This window comes from Polypterus senegalus, chromosome 4, assembly GCF_016835505.1.
Source record: "Polypterus senegalus isolate Bchr_013 chromosome 4, ASM1683550v1, whole genome shotgun sequence".
Classification (NCBI taxonomy): domain Eukaryota; kingdom Metazoa; phylum Chordata; class Cladistia; order Polypteriformes; family Polypteridae; genus Polypterus; species Polypterus senegalus.
This window is the reverse complement of record NC_053157.1, coordinates 97,913,522-97,926,069: the sequence shown is the minus strand read 5'-3', so window position 1 is coordinate 97,926,069 and position 12,548 is coordinate 97,913,522. Positions and strand designations below refer to the sequence as shown.

Genomic DNA, 12,548 nt, shown 5'->3' with positions numbered 1-12,548 from the left:
GGTGTGCCAGGCAGTGTTCCAAGGCTTTATACTCTTTCTCCATGTGCTGACCCTTACTAAGGTAAATCATGCCATTCCAAACAAGGCAAAGAGAAGGCATTTTAACTCTTAACACACAGAAATAGTGCATTTTGCCCATTTGTCTCTGTCCTATGCTTGGCCTAGCAGTTCTAATATTCGCGCAGAGCACAGTGACATTAAACTTATGTTCTGATTACAGTAACTCTTCCCATGAAGTCAGTAAAAGAATTGGGAGAGCCTGGGGAGTCATGAGGTCACTGGAAAGGGGTGTGTGGGACTTCCAATATCTATGCAAAAGAACAATGGTCCAAGTCTTTAAAGTCCTGGTGCTTCCTGTCTTGCTATATTGTTGCGAGAGATGGACACTGTCTAATGACCTGAGACAAAGTCTGGACTCCTTTGGTACTGTGTCTCTTTGTAGAATCTTTGGGTACCACTGGTTTGACTTTGTGTCGAATGGGTAGTTGCTCACGGAGTCCCAAATGAGGCATATTACCTGCATCGTGATGGAGCAACAGTTATGGCACTACAGCCATGTGGTGCGATTCCCCAAGGGTGATCCGGCTCACAGGATTGTCATTGTTGAGGATCCAAGTGACTGGAACAAACCAAGCGGACGCTTACATAACACCTGGCTGCAGCAGGTAGATGGTCATTTCTGTAGGGTGGCATTGGACCACATGGACCACCCACCCTGAGTTACCAACCAGGATCCCAAGCAGTTTCATTGTGTGTTGGGTACAGCATTGTACCGGTGTATGGTCCTCGACCTGACCTGTCCTCAATCAACAGCAATAATAGCATTTTACATTCCCAGGGTGTCTTCTTTCTTGTCCATGTTGTCTGTTCTCTTTTATGCATACAGTATGCAGTTTGCACACATATGTTGAGGAATGCAGCAAAAAGAAAAAAAACAGGAAATAAATTGCATATCAGACAGCTCATCTCCATGCATGATTATGCACTGTTATGCACAATCATCTGTGTCAGTGCATGTGGTTTGTTTGATTGATGCTCATTAAGACTTGAAATGTCTTCCTCAAAAAATAGAAAACATAATAATAATACATTTTATTTCAAGGTGACTTTCTAAACGCCCAACGACACCATACAAACAATAAAATCATACAGTACAGGCCAAAAGTTTGGACACACCTCCTCATTCAATGTGCTTTCTTAATTTTCATGACCATTTACAGCACTCCATCACTCTCCTTCTTGGTAAAATAGCCCTTACACAGCCTGGAGGTGTGTTTGGGGTCATTGTCCTGTTGAAAAATAAATTATCGTCCAACTAACCTGACTTCTGCACAACACAACTGCTGGTCCCAACCCCATTGATAAAGCAAGAAATTCCACTAAATTACCCTGATAACCCTGAAGTGAAAACCATTTCAGGTGACTACCTTTTGAAGCTCATCGAGAGAATGCCAAGAGTGTGCAAAGCTGTAATCAGAGCAAAGGGTGGCTATTTTGAAGAAACTAGAATATAAAACATTTTTTCAGTTATTTCACCCTTTTTGTTAAGTACATAACTCCACATGTGTTCATTCATAGTTTTGATGCCTTCAGTGAGAATCTACCAATGTAAATGGTCATGAAAATAAAGAAAACACATTGAATGAGGAGGTGTGTCCAAACTTATAGCCTGTACTGTACACATGTATGGTCGAGGAAGTTCTAGAATGCTAGTGAAACAGAATGTGAAGGACTTGAGTCACAGTTATAAGTCTGCTGAATATGGTGCTTTTGGTGAATGACTCAATGCTATTCTTGTTTGGTAAATACTGTTTAGTATAACTTTGAAGCGCTTTGAGGAAGGAGAGAAAGAGAGCAAGCTATTTCTGGTCTATCCTTTTCATCCCCACAGTTGTAAGTGCCAACACAATAATATGCTTCAAAGCCATAACTCCTTGCAATATTGGTAATTAAGATTATAATTACCATATGTAACAATTGTGACAGTAGAGGGTGCTATCACTCCCTCGAACCCTCAGGTACCACGCCAAACACCAGGTAAAAGTACAATAATTTTTCTTTTTATTATAATAACTAGCAAAATACCCGCGCTTTGCAGCGGCGAAGTACTGCCTTAAAATTTTTATTAAGAAGAAAATTAAACCTTTTTAAACTGAGGGAAAATATGCCAATAATTATGTAGAGACCAGAGCAACAGACAGCTTTATATAGGCATGCTGCCAACAACGTGGGAGGTGGTGGGATGGGGGACACAACGCCGCCTCACACGGTGACCGAGCTGCAGGCTATGGACATATATATGTACGTAAGTAGGATTCAGTTAGTGTTGGGAACCCGCGTACCAAATTTCTTGAAGATAGGCCCATAACTAACAAAGACCGTTGAAAAGTTCAATATGGTGGCCGACAGTGGCATCATACAACCGAAATAAGCACGTACATTAGTTTCGATTAGCGCAGGGAAGCCGCCTACCAAATTTCGTGAAGATGGGGCCATAAATAAAAAAGTTCAAACGTGGCGGACGTTGTTGACCGTTGTGACCGTTACGCTTAGAATTTCGAAATGAAACCTGCTTAACCCTACTATTATCCTAGCATTTCCACCCATCTGTTATCTTGGGTCGGTGCCGACCCGTGTCCTAAATCAGTCTCCCTCAACCCTCAAACATTTTTTTATCATCCAGTTTGTTTCCTTACCTCTTGGTTACCTTGTTAGGCTTCCTTATCCATGAAAAGATTTTAAAATTTGGTTTTAAAATTTTTGGTGTGGCCCTCTGAAGATGATGTCAATAAAACGGCCCAGTCCAAAAAAATTGGTAAAATAAACCTCAGGAGAATTATACAAATAAATCAAAGGTTTATATGTTACCTGACTATTACTGAGGGTATTAGAACACAACTGTAAAAAAAAAATTACAATTTTTATTTTAATAATATTACTATCAATATCAATATTATTAATATTAGTAACATCTGTGGTGTTAGGGTCGGTTTTGACCCATATATATTTACTTCAAGAAGAAGGCAAAAAGTATTTTTTTCCAAAAGTTGAACTTTAATTCAATTACAAAGACAAAGCCAAACAAGTAAGACAAAATAAAATACAAAATAAATTACAAAATGTAGATCAAACAAACAATCAAACCAATAGAATTAGTAGTACGGTGGTAGGGTGGTAGCTCTCCAGGAGCAGGATTGCTACTGTATGTTCACACTATGTGCAAGTAGGATAGTAAGTGACATTTTTAGTGTGCTCTTTGCAAATATATTTCTTGCATTTGGCACACATGGAATTGTTTTTCTGTCCTTGCTGCTTGGGCAGACCTGACAGCGCTTTCTTTTGGAATCCGCAGCCTCTCTGGGTCTGGGTCTGTGGCTGTGGCAGGGAAGGGAAGGATGCTGGTGCTGAAGCTCTTCGTCTTCCTGCTGACCACTCCTGGATTGAACATCAAAGGCAGGCGCTGCACCCATCTCTCCCAGACATCCCTTATGGGAGCAAGCTTGTCACATCTTGCTCTCATGTCTCGTTGTCAAACCTGAGGACTCTCGAGATCATGTGGAAGCTCTTCAGTGACATCGTGGCCCAAAAATATTTCTGCCTGTTGCTGTGTCCCAGAGACTGGCTGTGGCCTCATTGCTGGATCGGTATACTCCAGCAAGAAGAAGAATTCCAATATAAGCATCCAGGAATTCTTCATCAAAGTCAATCCATGTGTCTCCGTAGACTTTTTGTCCTTCTAGGTTTGTCATGTCAAGTATTATTTTCTTCAGCGATGATGGCATGAACTGTTCAAAACTTGTTTTGATGTCACTTATCCTTGTTATGGCAAACCTTGTGACCCCAGGAGTCATTCTGATGATATTTTCAGCAGCTGCCCTGCCAGTTGTCCTGCGAGTCTCGTCAGGTGGTACTAACCTCCAGGAGATGCTGCCATTCTTGGACTGTAGTACTTCAGCTGGTGGGGAAACTGCTTCAGAGGTGATCTCCTCCTCAGACTCTGTGTCTGTGTCTTCTGACTGACACTCCACAATGTCTTCCTCCTCTGAGTCCACCTCATCAGTGTCGCTGTGCCACTCTGTAACTTGTCCTTCAGCTAGGATATGATCCAGAGCTTGGAGTGCTGTGAATCTGGCCATTTTTACCTCTGCAAATTAGATGCTCTCTCCAGTCACAATCACCAAACTGAACTGGTCTGGGTCTGTTTTGTCTGGGCTGTCTCTGTTTTTACTCGGGGAGGTGTGAAGAGATAAGCCCTGACTACAGATCGGGGGATGGGAGAGGCCTGCTACCTGACAGAGTTGTGTGGGGGTGTGGGGCCAGAGTGAGCGGAGAGTGTGTTTATACTGGAACTTAAGTTTGGCCAGTATTTATTGTTTTATGATCTCTTATTGTACCCTGGGTCGTGGCCGACCCGGTAAGACCACAGGCAGTGAATTTCTGATTAGAGAAATAATTTACCTTTTTTTTTTTTTTTTTTCCTTGTTTAAATGGAAGTTTCAGAAAAATAGAAAAAGCCTTGATGCAGTAAACAAAATGTATGTGGTACTTTTATGCATTTAAAACTTGAAAACGGTCGGTACCGACCCTAGAGTAATAGTAGGGTTAACCTTTGTAAGTAAGCTGTAAGGAATGAGCCTGCCAAATTTCAGCCTTCTACCTACACGGGAAGTTGGAGAATTAGTTACGTTGGAAAGTTCAATATGTTGGCCTACAGTGGCGTCATACCATCGAAATAAGTATGTGCATCGGTTTGGCGGACGTTGTCGACCATTATGACCGTTACGTGTACAATTTCGAAATGAAACCTGCTTAAGTTTTGTAAGTAAGCTGTAAGGAATAAGCCTGCCAAATGTCAGCCTTCTACTTACACGGGAAGTTGGAGAATTAGTGGTGAGTCAGTCAGTCAGTCAGTGAGGGCTTTGCCTTTTATTAGTATAGATTATGTGCACCAAGTACCCTCCACTCCACACTAGCCACCCTTCCTCCCAGCTCAGCTCAACGCTCTGGTGTTTCACTGTCCTTTTTATAGTCCTTGACCCGGAAGCGTTTCACCCTCTCTGTCCATGTGACCTGGAACACTTCCGGGTCAGAAAACCTTCTTTTTGTTCACCCAGGAAGCATATAGTTCCCTTTGTCCACGTGACTCTGACATACTTCCTGGGGGTAAGCCAAATAGTCTCTGTGCCTCCCTGCAGTGTTCTCTAGCAAGCCCCAAGGTATCCAACAGGGCTGAGAATAAAGACTACATTGTCCAGTATACCCTGCTGGCATTTGGGGCATCTCCATGTTGTAGGGAGGACTCCACCTGGCGGATTGGGGGTATTGGCCGGGGTAAGCTGTCGGCCATATCCCACACAATATAGAACCTTAATTTAAGGTTATAGAATGACAGCAAAAGTTCAGAAGCAGTGTCTCTGTGACCAAACCGTAAACTTTGTTAGCTGGAATGTCAAAGTTCTTGTAAAGAGGAAGGAAGTATTCTCTCACCTAAAAGGACTAAACACCAAGATAGTATTTTTACTGGAGGCCTACTTATTAAGCAAGGATCAGTTTTTGTTGCAAAGAGACTGGACTGCCCAGCTATTCAAAAAAAACTAGAGGTGTAAGAAACTTAATTCACAGAACAATTTCATTTGTAGTATCAAATTCTGATATGAGTTGATTATGGGTAATTAATTTAATTATAAATTGATTTTGATAAATATCTATGCACCCAATGTTGATAACAGAGGTTTCATCCAAAACATGTTTGCATCCATTCCTAACTTGAACACTCATGAAGTTATAATGGCTGGAGACTTTAATTGTGTTTTAAATCCCGGCCTGGATTGGTCTTCAGCTATAGGGGTGACAACATCTAACACTGCAAAAATAATTACACAGTTTTTAATTGATCATAAATATATCAGACCCATGGAGATTTCTAAATACATACTTAAAAAAACAAGAAGGGATCAGAGTTAATCAGTGAAATTACTAGACAGACCAAGAACATGCCAGGTCTCCAAATGAAGCACTTTTTAGGAAAAGACAGGCTTTGCAATCAGAACTCAACCTCTTGACAACAAAAGAAATAGAACAACTAATTTTTAAATCGCGACATCATTACTACAAACACTGAGAGAAGGCTATCAAGATCTTTGAGTAACAAATCCATAAGTAGGAAGTTCGCAATGCAATATCAGTAATCACCAGCACAGACAGAGAGAGAATCATTGACCATGAAAATATAATGCACACATATAGAGTCTACTATAAGTCCTTATATTTTACTCAGTTTAAAGAATACATGTCACAATTTAATGTGCTTTTTGATCCATTATGGATACCACAGCTAGATACTCAAGTGCAGAGGAACCGGATAAACCTCTGACAATTACTAGATAGATAGATAGATAGATAGATACTTTATTAATCCCCAAGGAGAAATTCACATACTCCAGCAGCAGCATACTGATAAAAACAATGTGAGTGATAAAAAGAGTGATAAAAATTCAGTGCCAGTTAAAAAATGCAAGGTGGAGAGTACGAGGCAGGTGTAACAGTCTATAATCTTGTATAATTTTAACGTTTACCCCCTGGGTGGAATTGAAGAGTCGCATAGTATGAGAGAGGAACGATCTCCTCAGTCTGTCAGTGGAGCAAGCTGCTCCTCTGTCTGGAGATGATACTGTTCAGTGGATGGAGTGGATTCTCTATGATTGACAGGAGCCTGCTTAGTGCCCGTCGCTCTGCCACATATGTTAAACTGTCCTGCTCCGTGCCTACAATAGAGCCTGCCTTCCTCACCAGTTTGTCCAGGCATGAGGCGTCCCTCTTCTTTATGCTGCCTCCCCAGCACACCACCATGTAGAAGAAGGCGCTTGCCACAACTGTCTTATAGAACATCTGCAGCATCTTATTGCAGATGTTGAAGGATGCCAGCCTTCTAAGGAAGTTTAGTCGGCTCTGTCCTCTCTTGCACAGAGCATCAGTATTAGCAGTCCAGTCCAATTTATCATCCAGCTGCACTCCCAGGTATTTATAGGTCTGTACCTTCTGCGCACAGTCACCTCTTATAATCACAGGGTCTGGGAAGGGCCTGGGCCTCCTAAAATTCACCACCAGCTCCTTGGTTTTGCTGGTGTTCAGGCATAGGTGGCTTGAGTCTCACCATTTAACAAAGTCCTTGATTAGGTTCCTATACTCCTCCTCCTTCCCACTCCTGATACAGCCCATGATAGCAGTGTCATCAGTGAACTTTTGCACGTGGCAGGACTCTGAGTTGTATTGGAAGTCTGATGTATATAGGCTGAACAGTGCTGGAGAAAGCACAGTCCCCTGCGGCACTCCTGTGCTGCTGAACACAATGTTAGACCTGCAGTTCCCGAGACGCACATACTGAGGTCTGTTTGTAAGACAGTCCACGATCCATGCCACCAGGTATGAATATACTCCCATTTCTGTCAGCTTGTCACTAAGGAGCGGCGGTTGGATGGTGTTGAAGGCACTAGAGAAGTCCAGAAACATAATTCTTACAGCATCATTACATATGTCCAAGTGGGAGAGGAATCGGTGTAGCATATAGATGATGGCATCCTCTGCTCCCACCTTCTCCTGGTATACGAACTGTAGAGGGTCGTTTGTGTGGCGGACCTGTGACCTCAGGTGGTGAAGCAGCAGCCGCTCCATGGTCTTCATCTCATGTGACGTCAGAGCGACAGGCCGGAAGTCATTCAGCTCACCAGGACGTGATACCTTTGGGACTGGGGTGATGCAAGATGTTTTCCAAAGCCTTGGGACTCTCCCCTGTTCCAGGCTCAGGTTGAAGATGTGCTGTAGAGGACTCCCCGCTTCAGGCTGCAGCCAGTGATGACCTTCATCCCATCCCACACTTCCTTCATGCTGTTATTCTGCAACTTTTGCTCCAGCTTTCTCCTGTACTGCTCCTTCGCCGTCCTGAGCTGGACTCGGCGTTCCTTCTGCACGCACAAGCTCATGTTGATCACCACCTTTTAAAAGCCCTTTTTTCTGGTTCAAAAGGCCTTTGATGTCACTTGTAATCCATGGCTTGTTGTTTGTATAGCAGCATACTGTTCTTACTGGAACTACAATGTCCATACAGAAGTTGAAGAAGTCAGTAGTGCAGTCAACAACCTCCTCAATGATTTCACTATGTGACCCCTGCAGGATATCCCAGTCCGTAGTTCCAAATCAGTCTCTCAGAGCCTGCTCTGCCTCAGGGAACTACTTCCTGAATGAGCGTATGGTTGTAGGTAGCTCCTTCACTCTTGGTTTCTAGTGAGGCTGAAGCAAAACCAGGTTATGGTCTGCTTTCCCAAGTGCAGGCAGACGCTATAAACTCATTTGAGAGTGGGAAAGCACCAGGTCCTGCTGGATTTTATAAAAAAAAAATCAGTTAAGTTAGTTCCCCTCTTACTAGCAACATTTATAGAAGCCAGAGACAAAAAAATCTACCTCAAACTTTTCACCAAGCATTAATTTCTTTTTTTCCTAAGAAAAATAGGGACTTATTACAATGTGCACTCTCACTTCTGAATAATAATACACAATACACTCCAAAGCCCTAGCTACAAGGATTGAGAAAGTGCTCCATTCAGCAATATCACAGACCAAACCAGATTTATTAAAGTTAAGACATTTAGCTTCCAATCTTCGATGCCTATTTAATGTAATATATTCACTCACGAAGTCTAACATTACGGACATCATATTATCTTTGGATTCAGAAAAAACATTTGATATGGTTGAATGGGAATACCAGTTCACCACTTTGCATAAATCTGGGTTTGGCCCAAACATATGTGCATGGATCAGATTACTGTATACCAGTCCAGGAGCTTTGATTTTAACCAAAGTGGGCTTCACTTCTATTATCAACTTTGAAGATCAGCTAGAAATAAGAGTAGAGCACAGTACCAAAAAACAACCTCTCTGAACCCAAAATGGATAATAAGCTAAGCATCTTGTAACCTGAGTTCACAAATTGTCAAACTGGGTATATACTCTTATGGGGATCAAAATAGCACTTGGTAACTGAGAGTAATGCATTGATTGCACCCAGAGAACCCAGAATATAAATCACGCTAAAAAAGAAATAAATTCCTTCATACTTCCTAACCTGCACATAATAATTCATAAGTAATCATAAAAATACTGTCTTATTACCACACATGAAAACAAACCACTGACAAGAAATGATAATAAAACACACCAGTAAATAGTACTATATAATTTAGCAAAAATATGTTCTTTAGCAAAGTATTTATTATTAAATACTCAAAAAAACACCAAAACAAGTATATTGGTTTAGTCACTGATTGTGTATTAATTATTAGATGAATGTTTTAATTTCTAATCACTTCCAACTTTGTTTCTTGGTGCAGAGAAAATTGTTTGCAACTCAGTATCAGCAAAACCAACAATTTAGTTATTGACATTTGTCGTATCAAAGAACATCCAGTCATTATTCAGAGAATAGACGTGGAGGAGATACAGATCTATAAGTACTTTGAAGTCCACCTCAGTGACAAGACGAATAGATCCAGTAACACAAAAGAACTATATAAGAAAAGGCAGAGGTGACTTTTTTTCTTAAGGAGTCTGTATTTCTTTAATGAAAGTAGTGACATCCTTTACATGTTCTATAACACTGTATGATTTTCTACATTGTGGTATGCTTTGCCTTCATGAGAGGTCCACTGTATCCACACGCTAATTAAGAAGGCAGGTTCAGCTATGTAACTCACTCCCATAATAAAAATTGGTGGCTTTTATGATCATTGCTGATAACATCTCTATATTTTTAGCCAACTTTTTTTCACCAAAAGTGTATCAAGAAATGCTATCAGGACTCATTTGTATAGGGTGGTCCAGATCTAATTATGCAATTTTCATTACGCTATAACTTATTAAGTTTATTGCATAGAAAATCACCAGAAAAATCCCAGACCATCGAGAAATGTGCGAACTGACGACATGAAGAATCGTCTTGGCGCTGAACTGGTCATCAAGACGATCTGGATCTGCATAGTTAGATCTGGACCACCCTGTACCTATGGCAGTATGCTTTTATAATACCTCACTGTGACTGCTCTCTTATCTTTATCAAGTGAGATTTTTGTTCTTCTTTTTTTGTATTTCTTGTGGGTTGTTGTTTGTTATTTTATTTTTTGACCTTCTGTAAAAAGCTGCATTCCCCTTGGGACAAATCAAGTATTTTTTTTCTATATTAGATTCTAAATATTGTGATGCGTGAGTCCCTGTCTTGCACTGCAAAACACGAGGCTGTTAAAAAAGCCAACTTTATTCAGCTTGAAACAGGAACAGCACGGTTATTTATTGTAGCGGGATGTACCACTCTCCTATACACAGACACAACGATCAGGCTGAGTCATGGCCAGGTTAATGGCTTAGTAGTACTGTTCCCTGCAGTTATAATGTTACTTGCATCACCCATTGACGGCAGGTGCAGGTGACTGAATTCTTTTCACAACGCTGGGAGTCTGCAGTTGCCCTGGTAACCGATACGCTATTTTCCTCAAATGCAGCGATTGCATTTTGGGATGCTCTTCGGTGTGTCATTCTGCTATGGGAGTCCAAAAAGAGTTTAGAAACCTTACAATATATAAATAGGGTTTAAACATGTAAGACCCTTTCATAGGTAGTTTCTTATTATGCACTTTGTTATACAACATACATTTCCTTAATGTAAAAGATTTGATATTTTTTCAAATTAAAAATGTCTAAGCTTTCAACTTTCTAATGTTATAATTATAGTGATGGTCTGTATTATGTAAAATCTTTTACAGCGTGTTTGTACTGACTTTATAAAAACATGATTGAATTATGATAGCTATGAATTTTAAAGATGTAACTGTCACAACTTTGAAATTACTAAAGTTGCAAGACAATTTTATGTTGACAAAAATAATGTCACTAATTAAATTTATTTTTTTTATAGGTGCTTCATGTAACAGAATACCACAGTTAACACAATTCAGCTTCATGGTGTATAATTCGTCAGTTGATGGACCAGTCCAAAATGTGGTGACTTGTATTTAAATGCATAATTGATAAAGAATGAGTATTATTTGACTTTGTTTAGTTTAATAAAGGATGAACAATTTGTAATATTCATGTTTTCAAAAATCATTAAGAACATTCAATGAATTAATTTAATTGATTTATTTTGCAATTGTGAGTGTAACTATTAAAGAATCATTTTACAGTATTAACCAAATAAAATATTTTGATATTAACAGTTTTAATTTTTTCATTAGGTTACTGATATGTCACCAGTTCATCCTGGTGCAAGATTGGGCACGGCTGCATGTTGTCCCCGGGCTACTCAAAAATATCTAATATTCCAGCCCGCATGAGGTGTTCTTAACAAGATACTACAACAGTTGGTTTGTCTAAATGTAATATATCGTTATGCAGTGTCATCCAAAAGTAATACGATAACCCAAGCTTGTACCATTCAATTATGGAAAGTGTGTAACTCCACTATGTAAATGACAGTTATGTATGATTTTAGATCAAAAGTTCCCAAACTTTTTTCGGCCACAAACCCCTTTACCAAAAACTTTTAAAACCGTCGACCCCCTAGTCATTTATTTTTCTTACTCAAATTAATACATTTGTACAGTACTCGATATTAAATATTTCACTAGATACCAAACTTTTCATTTTAATCACTTGTAATTAATGACTGAAAAAGATAAAAAGACTACGGAATATGGCATTGTCTTGTGCAACATTTAATATCGAAACCTGCACTAATGAAAATTAAAGCAAAAAAATACGAGCAGAGTTGTTTTACAATTTTGACATTGATGAAATAAATATGTAAATTCAAAATAAGTACAAATAGTCGAAGCTGTACTGTCTGCATGTCTTTTTTGGTTCAGTCATATTATTATCTGAAGAAATAAAAACTTTTATTAACAAACAATTTCAACAGCCCCTGTGATAAAAAAAAAACAATAAAGTATGTACTTACTTGAAACAGATTTTTGTTCAAACTCGAATAAATAAACTGTGTCCTCTGATTTTCTTTTTCATAGTACTGCTCCTCAATAAATAATTTTATTCAAAGTTCAAATCACAAATAAGTACATGTCACATCAAACAAACCAATTTATAGTGTTTTATGAAAGCATGACCGTACAAGAGTGATAGATTCTGCTAATATCCAATATCCGTCATCTCGTCCCACCACGAGCAAGTGCGGACGTGCAACGTTTTTTCATGTCTGCACTTGCTTTGATACGTTCCATAAGACAATGCACAGACATGTTTGTACTACATGTATTTTCATGTCTTCTTACGTGTGACTCTTTTAATGACACATTTTACCTTTTCATTTGCAAGTTTGGTATGTAATGTGTTTTTATCAAAAAAGTGTTTTTTTGAATTATTTTACTTCTTAATTAGGTACCTATTGGAATCATACATATTTTGAAGTAACAAACAAATAGCAGTAGTAAAGGGGTCTATTTTTGCTGTTGTCAACCCCCAAATTTTTTTATTGAATCTATTGACCC

The 12,548-nt window shown here is 39.5% G+C and overlaps 1 protein-coding gene across 1 annotated transcript in view; it reads left to right on the top strand.

Annotated features, from left to right (window-relative positions):
• aga (aspartylglucosaminidase) overlaps positions 1-11,616 on the top strand; it is a 167,865-nt gene extending 156,249 nt beyond the window's left edge. The window contains exon 9 of the mRNA XM_039751064.1: positions 10,964-11,616. Coding sequence (XP_039606998.1) covers positions 10,964-11,064 — 101 coding nt within the window. The 3' untranslated portion in view covers positions 11,065-11,616. The remainder of the gene's footprint in view (positions 1-10,963) is intronic.
• Positions 11,617-12,548: the final 932 nt, after the last annotated feature.